The sequence below is a fragment of the Choloepus didactylus genome, chromosome 5 (genome assembly GCF_015220235.1).
Source record: "Choloepus didactylus isolate mChoDid1 chromosome 5, mChoDid1.pri, whole genome shotgun sequence".
Classification (NCBI taxonomy): Eukaryota; Metazoa; Chordata; class Mammalia; order Pilosa; family Megalonychidae; genus Choloepus; species Choloepus didactylus.
The window spans coordinates 16,153,770-16,168,181 of NC_051311.1; the positions used below are offsets into that span (position 1 = coordinate 16,153,770).

A 14,412-nucleotide genomic window follows, 5' to 3' on the forward strand; every position below is an offset into this window, starting at 1 on the left:
GACCCGGGGTGCACAGCCTGGAAGAGGGGCCCACTTGCAAGTCTCAGGAGCCATACGCCAATACCAAAGACTTGTGGGTCAGTGGCAGAGACAAACTGTGGCAGGACTGAACTGAAGGATTAGACTATTGCAGTAGCTTTAAAACTCTAGGATCATCAGGGAGATTTGATTGTTAGGGCCACCCCCCCTCCCCGACTGCCCAGAAACACGCCCCACATACAGGGCAGGCAACACCAACTGCACACGCAAGCTTGGTACACCAATTGGGCCCCACAAGACTCACTCCCCCACTCACCAAAAAAAGGCTAAGCAGGGGAGATCTGGCTTGTGGAGAACAGGTGGCTCGTGGACGCCACCTGCTGGTCAGTTAGAGAAAGTGTACTCCACGAAGCTGTAGATCTGATAAATTAGAGATAAGGACTTCAACTGGTCTACAAACCCTAAAAGAACCCTATCAAGTTCAGCAAATGCCACGAGGCCAAAAACAACAGAAAATTATAAAGCATATGAAAAAACCAGACGATATGGATAACCCAAGCCCAAGCACCCAAATCAAAAGACCAGAAGAGACACACCTAGAGCAGCTACTCAAAGAACTAAAGATGAACAATGAGACCATAGTACGGGATATGAAGGAAATCAAGAAGACCCTAGAAGAGCATAAAGAAGACATTGCAAGACTAAATAAAAAAATGGATGATCTTATGGAAATTAAAGAAACTGTTGACCAAATTAAAAAGATTCTGGACACTCATAGTACAAGACTAGAGGAAGTTGAACAACGAATCAGTGACCTGGAAGATGACAGAATGGAAAATGAAAGCATAAAAGAAAGAATGGGGAAAAAAATTGAAAAACTCGAAATGGACCTCAGGGATATGATAGATAATATGAAACGTCCGAATATAAGACTCATTGGTGTCCCAGAAGGGGAAGAAAAGGGTAAAGGTCTAGGAAGAGTATTCAAAGAAATTGTTGGGGAAAACTTCCCAAATCTTCTAAACAACATAAATACACAAATCATAAATGCTCAGCGAACTCCAAATAGAATAAATCCAAAAAAACCCACTCCGAGACATATACTGATCACACTGTCAAACATAGAAGAGAAGGAGCAAGTTCTGAAAGCAGCAAGAGAAAAGCAATTCACCACATACAAAGGAAACAGCATAAGACTAAGTAGTGACTACTCAGCAGCCACCATGGAGGCAAGAAGGCAGTGGCACGATATATTTAAAATTCTGAGTGAGAGGAATTTCCAGCCAAGAATACTTTATCCAGCAAAGCTCTCCTTCAAATTTGAGGGAGAGCTTAAATTTTTCACAGACAAAGAAATGCTGAGAGAATTTGCTAACAAGAGACCTGCCCTACTGGAGATACTAAAGGGAGCCCTACAGACAGAGAAACAAGAAAGGACAGAGAGACTTGGAGAAAGGTTCAGTACTAAAGAGATTCGGTATGGGTACAATAAAGGATATTAATAGAGAGAGGGAAAAATATGGCAAACATAATCCAAAGGATAAGATGGCCGATTCAAGAAATGCCTTCACGGTTTTAACGTTGAATGTAAATGGATTAAACTCCCCAATTAAAAGATATAGATTCGCAGAATGGATCAAAAAAATGAACCATCAATATGTTGCATACAAGAGACTCATCTTAGACACAGGGACACAAAGAAACTGAAAGTGAAAGGATGGAAAAAAATATTTCATGCAAGCTACAGCCAAAAGAAAGCAGGTGTAGCAATATTAATCTCAGATAAAATAGACTTCAAATGCAGGGATGTTTTGAGAGACAAAGAAGGCCACTACATACTAATAAAAGGGGCAATTCAGCAAGAAGAAATAACAATCGTAAATGTCTATGCACCCAATCAAGGTGCCACAAAATACATGAGAGAAACATTGGCAAAACTAAAGGAAGCAATTGATGTTTCCACAATAATTGTGGGAGACTTCAACACATCACTCTCTCCTATAGATCGATCAACCAGACAGAAGACCAATAAGGAAATTGAAAACCTAAACAATCTGATAAATGAATTAGATTTAACAGACATCTACAGGACATTACATCCCAAATCACCAGGATACACATACTTTTCTAGTGCTCACGGAACTTTCTCCAGAATAGATCATATGCTGGGACATAAAACAAGCCTCAATAAATTTAAAAAGATTGAAATTATTCAAAGCACATTCTCTGACCACAATGGAATACAATTAGAAGTCAATAACCATCAGAGACTTCGAAAATTCACAAATACCTGGAGGTTAAACAACACACTCCTAAACAATCAGTGGGTTAAAGAAGAAATAGCAAGAGAAATTGCTAAATATATAGAGACGAATGAAAATGAGAACACAACATACCAAAACCTATGGGATGCAGCAAAAGCAGTGCTAAGGGGGAAATTTATAGCACTAAACGCATATATTAAAAAGGAAGAAAGAGCCAAAATCAAAGAACTAATGGATCAACTGAAGAAGCTAGAAAATGAACAGCAAACCAATACTAAACCAAGTGCAAGAAAAGAAATAACAAGGATTAAAGCAGAAATAAATGACATAGAGAACAAAAAAACAATAGAAAGGATAAATATCACCAAAAGTTGGTTCTTTGAGAAGATCAACAAGATTGACAAGCCCCTAGCTAGACTGACAAAATCAAAAAGAGAGAAGACCCATATAAACAAAATAATGAATGAAAAAGGTGACATAACTGCAGATCCTGAAGAAATTAAAAAAATTATAAGAGGATATTATGAACAACTGTATGGCAACAAACTGGATAATGTAGAAGAAATGGACAATTTCCTGGAAACATATGAACAACCTAGACTGACCAGAGAAGAAATAGAAGACCTCAACCAACCCATCACAACCAAAGAGATCCAATCAGTCATCAAAAATCTTCCCACAAATAAATGCCCAGGGCCAGATGGCTTCACAGGGGAATTCTACCAAACTTTCCAGAAAGAACTGACACCAATCTTACTCAAACTCTTTCAAAACATTGAAAAAAATGGAACACTACCTAACTCATTTTATGAAGCTAACATCAATCTAATACCAAAACCAGGCAAAGATGCTACAAAAAAGGAAAACTACCGGCCAATCTCCCTAATGAATATAGATGCAAAAATCCTCAACAAAATACTTGCAAATCGAATCCAAAGACACATTAAAAAAATCATACCCCATGACCAAGTGGGGTTCATTCCAGGCATGCAAGGATGGTTCAACATAAGAAAAACAATCAATGTATTACAACACATTAACAAATCAAAAGGGAAAAATCAATTGATCATCTCAATAGATGCTGAAAAAGCATTTGACAAAATCCAACATCCCTTTTTGATAAAAACACTTCAAAAGGTAGGAATTGAAGGAAACTTCCTCAACATGATAAAGAGCATATATGAAAAACCCACAGCCAGCATAGTACTCAATGGTGAGAGACTGAAAGCCTTCCCTCTAAGATCAGGAACAAGACAAGGATGCCCGCTGTCACCACTGTTATTCAACATTGTGCTGGAAGTGCTAGCCAGGGCAATCCGGCAAGACAAAGAAATAAAAGGCATCCAAATTGGAAAAGAAGAAGTAAAACTGTCATTGTTTGCAGATGATATGATCTTATATCTAGAAAACCCTGAGAAATCAACGATACACCTACTAGAGCTAATAAACAAATTTAGCAAAGTAGCGGGATACAAGATTAATGCACATAAGTCAGTAATGTTTCTATATGCTAGAAATGAACAAACTGAAGAGACACTCAAGAAAAAGATACCATTTTCAATAGCAACTAAAAAATCAAGTACCTAGGAATAAACTTAACCAAAGATGTAAAAGACCTATACAAAGAAAACTACATAACTCTACTAAAAGAAATAGAAGGGGACCTTAAAAGATGGAAAAATATTCCATGTTCATGGATAGGAAGGCTAAATGTCATTAAGATGTCAATTCTACCCAAACTCATCTACAGATTCAATGCAATCCCAATCAAAATTCCAACAACCTACTTTGCAGACTTGGAAAAGCTAGTTATCAAATTTATTTGGAAAGGGAAGATGCCTCGAATTGCTAAAGACACTCTAAAAAAGAAAAACGAAGTGGGAGGACTTACACTCCCTGACTTTGAAGCTTATTATAAAGCCACAGTTGCCAAAACAGCATGGTACTGGCACAAAGATAGACATATAGATCAATGGAATCGAATTGAGAATTTAGAGATAGACCCTCAGATCTATGGCCGACTGATCTTTGATAAGGCCCCCAAAGTCACCGAACTGAGCCATAATGGTCTTTTCAACAAATGGGGCTGGGAGAGTTGGATATCCATATCCAAAAGAATGAAGGAGGACCCCTACCTCACCCCCTACACAAAAATTAACTCAAAATGGACCAAAGATCTCAATATAAAAGAAAGTACCATAAAACTCCTAGAAGATAATGTAGGAAAACATCTTCAAGACCTTGTATTAGGAGGCCACTTCCTAGACTTTACACCCAAAGCACAAGCAACAAAAGAGAAAATAGATAAATGGGAACTCCTCAAGCTTAGAAGTTTCTGCACCTCAAAGGAATTTCTCAAAAAGGTAAAGAGGCAGCCAACTCAATGGGAAAAAATTTTTGGAAACCATGTATCTGACAAAAGACTGATATCTTGCATATACAAAGAAATCCTACAACTCAATGACAATAGTACAGACAGCCCAATTATAAAATGGGCAAAAGATATGAAAAGACAGTTCTCTGAAGAGGAAATACAAATGGCCAAGAAACACATGAAAAAATGTTCAGCTTCACTAGCTATTAGAGAGATGCAAATTAAGACCACAATGAGATACCATCTAACACCGGTTAGAATGGCTGCCATTAAACAAACAGGAAACTACAAATGCTGGAGGGGATGTGGAGAAATTGGAACTCTTATTCATTGTTGGTGGGACTGTATAATGGTTCAGCCACTCTGGAAGTCAGTCTGGCAGTTCCTTAGAAAACTAGATATAGAGCTACCATTCGATCCAGCGATTGCACTTCTCGGTATATACCCGGAAGATCGGAAAGCAGTGACACGAACAGATATCTGCACGCCAATGTTCATAGCAGCATTATTCACAATTGCCAAGAGATGGAAACAACCCAAATGTCCTTCAACAGATGAGTGGATAAATAAAATGTGGTATATACACACGATGGAATACTATGCGGCAGTAAGAAGGAACGATCTGGTGAAACATATGACAACATGGATGAACCTTGAAGACATAATGCTGAGCGAAATAAGCCAGGCACAAAAGAGAAATATTATATGCTACCACTAATGTGAACTGTGAAAAATGTAAAACAAATGGTTTATAATGTAGAATGTAGGGGAACTAGCAGTAGAGAGCAATTAAGGAAGGGGGAACAATAATCCAAGAAGAACAGATAAGCTATTTAACGTTCTGGGGATGCCCAGAAATGACTATGGTCTGTTAATTTCTGATGGATGTAGTAGGAACAAGTTCACTGAAATGTTGCTATATTATGTAACTTTCTTGGGGTAAAGTAGGAACATGTTGGAAGTTAAGCAGTTATCTTAGGTTAGTTGTCTTTTTCTTACTCCCTTGCTATGGTCTCTTTGAAATGTTCTTTTATTGTATGTTTGTTTTCTTTTTAACTTTTTTTTTCATACAGTTGATTTGAAAAAAGAAGGGAAAGTTAAAAAAAAAAAAAAGAAAGAAAAAAGACAAACAAGGAAAAAAAAAAAAAAAAAGATGTAGTGCCCCCTTGAGGAGCCTGTGGAGAATGCAGGGGTATTCGCCTACCCCACCTCCATGGTTGCTAACATGACCACAGACATAGGGGACTGGTGGTTTGATGGGTTGAGCCCTCTACCATAAGTTTTACCCTTGGGAAGACGGTTGCTGCAAAGGAGAGGCTAGGCCTCCCTGTATTTGTGCCTAAGAGTCTCCTCCTGAATGCCTCTTTGTTGCTCAGATGTGGCCCTCTCTCTCTGGCTAAGCCAACTTGAAAGGTGAAATCACTGCCCTCCCCCCTACGTGGGATCAGACACCCAGGGAAGTGAATCTCCCTGGCAACGTGGAATATGACTCCCGGGGAGGAATGTAGACCCGGCATCGTGGGATGGAGAACATCTTCTTGACCAAAAGGGGGATGTGAAAGGAAATGAAATAAGCTTCAGTGGCAGAGAGATTCCAAAACGAGCCGAGAGATCACTCTGGTGGGCACTCTTATGCACACTTTAGACAACCTTTTTTAGGTTCTAAAGAATTGGGGTAGCTGGTGGTGGATACCTGAAACTATTAAACTACAACCCAGAACCCATGAATCTCGAAGACAGTTGTATAAAAATGTAGCTTATGAGGGGTGACAGTGGGATTGGGAATGCCATAAGGACCAAACTCCACTTTGTCTAGTTTATGGATGGATGTGTAGAAAAGTAGGGGAAGCAAACAAACAGACAAAGGTACCTAGTGTTCTTTTTTACTTCAATTGCTCTTTTTCACTCTAATTATTATTCTTGTTATTTTTGTGTGTGTGCTAATGAAGGTGTCAGGGATTGATTTAGGTGATGAATGTACAACTATGTAATGGTACTGTAAACAATCGAAAGTACAATTTGTTTTGTATGACTGCGTGGTATGTGAATATATCTTAATAAAATGATGATTAAAAAAAAAAAAAAAAAAAAAAAACTCCTAGAAGGGAGAAAATATTCAGAAATCATGTATCTGATAAGGGACTTGTTTCCAGCACATATAAAACTCTTGCAACTCAGTAATAAAAAGATAAATAACCCAACTAAAAATGAATAAAGGATCTGAATAGACATTTCTTCAAAGAAGATATACAAATGGCCAATAAGCACATGAAAAGATGCTCAGCATCCTTAGTCATCAGTGAAAGGCATATCAAAACCATGAGATACCAGTTTACACACACTAGGATGGCCATAATAGAAAAGACAGACAAGTAACAATTGTTGGTACAGATATGGAGAAATTGGAACCCTCTTACATTGCTGGAAAGAATTTAAATGGTGCAACTACTTTGGAAAACAGTTTTGCAGTTCCTCAAAATGTTAAACATAGATTTACCATATGACCTGGAAAGTTACCATGTGACCTGGAAATTCCATTTCTTCCTTTATAGCCAAGAGAAATGAAAACATATGTCCACTCAAAAACTGGTACACAAATGTTCATAGCAGCATTATTCATAATAGCCAAAAAGTGGAAACAATCCAAATGTCCATTAACTGATGTGTGGATAGATAACATATGGTATTTTCAGACAGTGGAATATTATTTGGCAATACAAAAGGAATTAGATACTGATACATACTACAACATGGGTAAACCTTGAAAACATTATGGTAAGTGCAAGAAACCAGTTACAAAAGACTCTGTATTGTATTATTCCATTTATATGAAATAATTAGAATAGGCACATCTATAGGATACAGAAAGTGGATTAGTGGCTGCAGGGCTAGGGAGGTGTGGGGAGGAATGGAAAGTGACTACAAACGAGTACAGGTTTCTTTTGAGGGTAATTAAAATATTCTAAAGTTTGATAGTGGTAGTGATTTCACAACTTGCTTAATATTAAAAACCATTTAATTGTACATTTTAAATGGATGAATTGTATGGTATCTTAATTATAGTTTAATAAAACTGTTTTAAAAAGACTGATTATAATAAACACACAACTCATTTGTCAAAAGCGTAAATCTGTGATTTACCTACACAATGGAACTAGCAAACTAAGGCTCCTGAGTCAGATCTGGACTGCAGCTTGGTTTTGTAAATAAAGCTTTATTGGAACATGGCCATGTTCGTTCATTTACTTCTCATCTATCACTGCTTTTTATAGAGTTGAGTAGTAGTGACAGAGGCTCTCTGACCTGCACAGTCTGAAATATTTATTATCTCACCCTTTACAGAACAAGTTTTTCAACCCTGCTGTGGAATAGTCACATTTAAAAGGAGTGGGGTAGATCTATGTTTACTGACATAAATAGATCTCAGAAATAGTGCTAAGTCAAAAAAATAAGTTGAGAACAATAGACACAGTTCTGTAATTTATGTGAAAAAGAAAGCAAAACAGAAAGCCAACCCACTAACAAAAATGAGAATTGAATAGATGTATGTACTATTATGTAAATGCACGGAAAAAGTTCTGGAAAGACATGCAGCAATCTAATAATACATTTACGGAGAGCACTGAATTTTCAGAGTGGTGCTCAAAGTGAACTGTATCCTTCTCTGTATTATTTTAACTGTTTTACAAGGAAAATGTATAACTTACGTAAATAAGAATATAAATGTAAAATACCAATGCATTATAGAAATTTTTGGTTTGTTTTTCAGAACTATGAAAGACCATGATTTGTTAGAGGCTGTAAGTACAACACTCTCAATTTGAAATTGTGCTTTGCCCTTGACATTCCTAATAGGTTCCAGAAATTGTCAGGATACATAATCTTAAGAAAAGATCCAGTGCTTTCTAAGTTAACTCAAGAGATTCCTATGTGTGTGGCTGCTGGAAAGCATTGTCTATTCTTTTGATTTTGGTAGCTCTTATCTCTTCTGAAATTTTAAACTACAATACCCCATTCTTTGATCATAGTCTTCTAATCTTCCATTCATTGTCACTTCTTGTTCCTTTACCTCATTCAGACCCAATTACAGCTTCACTATACAGATTAATACCAATGATTCATTATTTTCATGAGTGAATACTTTCTTATTTTAATAATTGAGTATCCAAATAACCCCTCTATATTGAGATGTTTGCTTTTCAAATTATTACTAAGATGATAAATTTGTTTTTAGAAATATAATCAGAAGGAAAGTGATTTTCAGCTGTTATTAGAGGAGAAATCAATGCTGGAAAATGAACTACAAAAGTTGAAGAATGTAGAGGTTGGTAAAATTTAATATCTGGAAAGTACCTAAAAAGGCATATTATGTTGAAACAAGGAATTAGAGAGTTATGTTGCAATGTTTTATATGTTTTCAGTTATTAATAATTTTTCTTTAGCAGCTGTGGTTTTAAAAGATAAAATAATGCTATAATTTAAATTACCATGTTAGCTATTGAAAACAAAAAATGCCATGAAAAAGATATAAAATTTAAACATTCTAAGTGACATTTCTAGGCCAAATATTTAACTTTATTAAATTAGAAGTAAATTAGGATTTCCAAATATATTTTAAATGCATTTTATTGTATTCTCTGCAATTATGTAATGTGTGTGCTCCATTCTTTATAGCAAGTAAAGTGAATAGAAATGGCAAGGATAAAAGAAAATTCATTGTCTTCTGTTTTTTTCTTTGTCCTTTGTCATTTTTATATAGCTTATAAATTCAATCTATAGACAATAAAGTCAAACAGATTAGAAACAAATTTTTTACACTTAAACATATAAGATGTATGACTGAAGGAGAGTATTCTTACATCTACCAATGACGGTTACTTAGTATTCCTTTCTAGAAGAGGAAGCAGAAATAATACCAGGTGCTTTGTTATTTAGTCAGTCAGGGAATCAGTGATCCTACACATGTCAAATACAAAATCACGGCTATCACATGTTCAATTTAGGAATAGTTCCACTTAGATATCATTTCAATTAGGTATAAAAAATCAGCACACGAAAGACAAAAAAACAATAAAGTGAACCATATTAAAAAATTGAGTAGTCTGGTCAAGTGTGAGAATTTTTGCAACATTTTAAACATGTACTGATAGCTCCACATTCAGAAGACTTTGGAACTTCTTATATGACTTGAAGATATTGCACCAGTTTCTGGTTTTTCTTTCTTGTATTGTTTCTGTAGGTTTTGTCTCTAACCACAGTCATTCAGCTCTAGAGTGCAGCAGTTTTTAAATGGGTGACTTCAATATATGGTTACTGATATGACATAATTTTCTTGTTTGATACGTAGAAACTTTGTTGATCACTTGATAGATTATACCTCTTTGTACATTTTTGTCTCAGCCCCTGCATATTGTTACTGCTTGACTCCTCACTTAAGTTTTAATATTCTAACATGTTTTAAAGTCCAGTGGCCATTTCTGATAAATTATGTGTGTGAAATGTAATCAATGAATGAATAACCTTACTTTCTCTGATCAGAAATTACTGGTAGCACTGTGTGGAGTGTGGAGTGTGAAGGAGAAATGTCTACAGAGCATTACTACATATATGACATTATGCTATATCTACACAGAGGGGAGTGGCAAAGAGATCTGAGACAGAGTCTGATTTCAGGGAAGGAAATCTAACATGGGAGTTGGAACAAGATGATGAGGGGAGAGTAATGGTTATGACATTATGTCAAACTCAGAATTTCTAATATCAGATTTATCAATTTTATTCCAAAGGTGGGATTTCCTAACTTATTTCTTACAATGACTTTATTTTTGTAGACAATTAAGTTTATAAATTAAAAACTTCTTTTGATTTCTAACCTTTTCTGTAAAATGTTAATTGGTAGACTCTAGGGTTTGGTTTTTTTTTTTTCCTTTTCTTTTTATAAGCAGGAGAAACTGACTCTGGCTATCTAAAGCAAGAAATTTGTTGGACAGGTATTGGGTAACTCAAAGAATTGAAGAAAAAGTTGAAGAATCATGTTTGGTAAGGGATAAAACCAGGGTAACTCTGGAAATCAAAATAACAGAATCTCATGGATAGCCACTATGTCCGACCTTTCAGGCCATTGTTTGAGAGGGAGTTGTGCTAGTTTGTACATATTATGTCCCCCAGAAAAAAGCATATTATTTAATGCAGTCTTGTGGGGGCAGACATATTAGTGTGGATTAGGTTGGAACCTATTGGTTCAGTATTTCCATGGAGGTGTGGCCATGCCTATTCAGCATGGGGCTTGATTGGTTTACTAGAGCCTTATAAAAGCTCAGACAGAAGGAGCTCATAGCAAGCTGGAGCTGAGACAGACATTTTGAAGATGGCCATTGGAAGCTGATGCAGACATTTTGGAGAATGCCGTTTTGAAACGCAACCCAGGAGCAAGCCAGCCACATGCCTTCCCAGCTAACAGAGGTTTTCCAGATGCCAATGGCCTTTCTCCAGTGAAGGTACCCTTTGCTGATGGACATTTTATGGTCTTAAGACTGTAACTTGTAACCAAATAAACTGCCTTTTATAAAAGCCAATACATTTCTGGTGTTTTGCATTCCAGTAGCATTAGCAAACTAGAACAGGAGTTTATGGTTATTTTTTCCCCATTCCATTGGATACTGACTCTGGAGTGACTCAGCTCCAAGTAGGTCCCTTCCACAGTAGTCAAATTCTTAGGAAATTGTATCTTCAGATCTTATTGGTCTAGCTTGGGTTAAGTGCCACCTGGACAATTTGAGGTGAAGGAGGTGCAGAACCCTTCTAAAATGTGGTGCTGTTTCTTTCTTTTTTTTTTTTTTTAAGCTTTTTTTTTAAATTAGAGAAGTTGTAGGTTTACAGAAAAATCATGCATACAATACAGAGTTCCCATGTTTCCCAATGTTTCAGCAGGACTGCATTCTTTTCTGAAAGCTCTAGGAGAAAACCTGTTTCTTTGCCTTCAGCTTCTAGAGGCTGCCTGCTATTCTTGGTACATGACCCCCTTTCTCCATTTCCAAGGCCAGCAACTTGGATGGCGTCCTTCTCATTCTGACATCTCTCTGGTTCTCTGATCAAATTTGGGAAAGGTTTTCTGAGTATGAGGACCAACATGATTAGATTGGGCCCACCAGATAATCCAGGATTATCTCCCACTCTCAGGATCCTTAACATCAATCACATATGTAGAGGCCCTTTTGCCATGTAAACTAAAATATTCACAGGTTTCAAAAGTTAGGGCAGAGATATATTTGGGGGCCCAATGTTCTGTCTACCACAAGAACAAACCTTTGACTTTGGTGTTCTCTATTGCATATAAATTTTCTGAAGTATTTCCCTCTTGCATTTTTAAATTTCTTCTGATTTATTTGGGTATACTTTGCTATTCTTTACTTGGTTTTCCCTGATGTTAACTTGTTACATCATGTTACATTGGTACATTTATCACAACCCCAAAGTTAACATTGATACAATAGTCTTAAATAAAATATAGACTTTATTGATATTTCTCCAGTTTTTCCACTGATAACCTTTTTCTGCCAGAACCCACCATTAAATTTGGTTGTCATGAATCAGTTTCTGTGAAAGCTCCTCAGTCTTTAGTTGCCCTTCTCTCTCCCTCCTTTCCTTTCCCTCCCTCCCTCCCTCCTTTCCTTCCTTCTTTCCTTCCTTCCTTCCTCCCCTTATTTCCTTCTTCCTTCCTTCCTTCCTTCCTTCCTTACTTTCTTTCCTTCCTTCCTTCTTTCTCTCTTTCTTTCTTTCTTTCTTTCTTTCTTTCTTTCTTTCTTTCTTTCTTTCTTTCTTTTCTTTCTTTCTCTGCCTTCCTCTCAGCTGGATGGCCATTCATCCATCATTCTTTCTATCTGTCTATCTATCTATCTATCTATCTATAAATCTGTCATCTATCTACTCAAAGAAATAACTTTTGGTTTTATTGATTCTGTTGTTTTGTGGTTCTCCACTTCATTTATTTCCACTCTAATCTTTGTTTCTTTTCTTCTGCTTGCTTTGGGATTAGTTTGTTGCTCTTTCTCTAGTTTTTCCAGGTGTTCGGTTAGGTCTTTTATTTTAGCTCTTTCCTCCTTTTTAATGTATGCATTTAGGGCTATAAATTTCCCTCTCAGCACTGTCTTTGCTAAATCCTATAATTTTTGATATATTGTGTTCTCATTTTTGTTCATCTTGAGATACATACTGATTTTCTTGTAATTTCTTCGTTGACCCACTGATTGTTTAAGAGCCAGTTGTTTACCTTCCATTTATTTGTGAATTTTCCAGTTCTCCAATGGTTATTTATTTACACTTCATTCATTGTGCTCATAGAAAGTACTTTGTATAATTTTAATCTTTTAAAATTTATTAAGACCTGTTTTGTGCCCCAGCATGTGGTCTATCCTGGAGAGTCTTCCAGGAGTACTTGAGAAGAATATATATCCTGCTGTTTTGGGGTGCAATTTTCTATGTCTGTTATGGTTAGTTCATTTATTATATTATTTAGGTTCTCTGTTTCCTTACTGATCCTGTGTTTAGACATTCAGTCCATTGAAGAGAATGGTGTGTTGAAGTCTGCCATTATTATTGTAAAGACATCTATTACTCCCTTCAGTTTTGCCAGTGTTTGCCTCATGTACTTTGGGGCATCTTGATTAGATGCATAAATATTTATGATTGTTATTTCTTCTTGGTGAATTGCCCCTTTTATTAATATATAGTGTCCATCTTTATATCATAACATTTTTCATTTAAAGTCTATTTTGTCTTATATTAGTGTAGCTACCTAAGTTTATTTTTTGGTAATTACTTGCATGGAATATCTTTTCCCATACTTTCACTTTCAAACTATTTGTATCTTTGTGTCTAAAATGAGTCTCTTGTAAACAGCATATAGATTGATCATTTTTTTTTTTTTATACATTCTGCCATTCTGTGTCTTTCAATTGGGGTATTTAATCTGTTAACATTCAGTGTTATTACTGTAAAAGCAGTCCTTACCTTGACCACTTTATCCTTTGGCTTTTAGTTGTCAGATCTAGTTTTTCTCTTTCTTTTTATCATTTTTATAAATTACTGATATTTTTCATTTCTATTCTCTCCTCCAAGCCTCTCTCTCTTATCCTTTTTTTTTTTTTTCAGCCAGCAGAACTCCCTTTAGTATTTCTTACAGGGCAGGTGGCTAGTTAACAAATTCAGCTTCTGATTATCTGTGAATATTTTAAACTCTCCCTCATTTTTGAAGGACAGCTTTGCTGGATAAAGAATTCTCGGCTGGCAATTTTTCTCTTTCAGTATCTTAAATATAGTGTACCACTGCAATCTCACCTCCATGGTGTCTGATGTGAAGTCAGCACTTAACGTTCTGTGGCCTCCCTTGTATGTGATGAGTCAGTTTTCTCTTGCTGCCTTCAGGATTCTCTCCTTCTCTTTGGCATTTAGCAGTCTGATTAGTGTCTTGGGGTGGGTCTATTCAGATTTATTCTATTTGGAGTATTTTGGGCCTCATCAATTTGCATATCTTTTATAAGGGTTCAGAAATTTTCAGCCATTATTTTCTCAAATATGCTTCCTGGCCCTTTTTTCTTCTTTTCCCTTCTGGGACACCTACCATGCATATATTTGTGTTCTTTATGTTAATCATTTCCCTGAGACCAAGCTCAAATTTTTCTGTTTTCTTTCCAAGTCTTCTTTTGTGTGTTCAAATTCAGTTGCTCTGTCTTTTAGTTTTCTGATCCTTTCTTCTGCCTCTTCAAATTTGCTGTTGTGTGTCTCTAGTACATTTTA

General features: G+C 36.2%; 1 protein-coding gene across 1 annotated transcript in view; it reads left to right on the plus strand.

Moving 5' to 3' along the window:
* CCDC7 (coiled-coil domain containing 7) overlaps nucleotides 1–14,412 on the plus strand; it is a 329,716-nt gene that overhangs the window by 90,925 nt on the left and 224,379 nt on the right. The window contains exons 10-11 of the mRNA XM_037837696.1: nucleotides 8,387–8,417; nucleotides 8,852–8,941. Coding sequence (XP_037693624.1) covers nucleotides 8,387–8,417; nucleotides 8,852–8,941 — 121 coding nt within the window. The remainder of the gene's footprint in view (nucleotides 1–8,386; nucleotides 8,418–8,851; nucleotides 8,942–14,412) is intronic.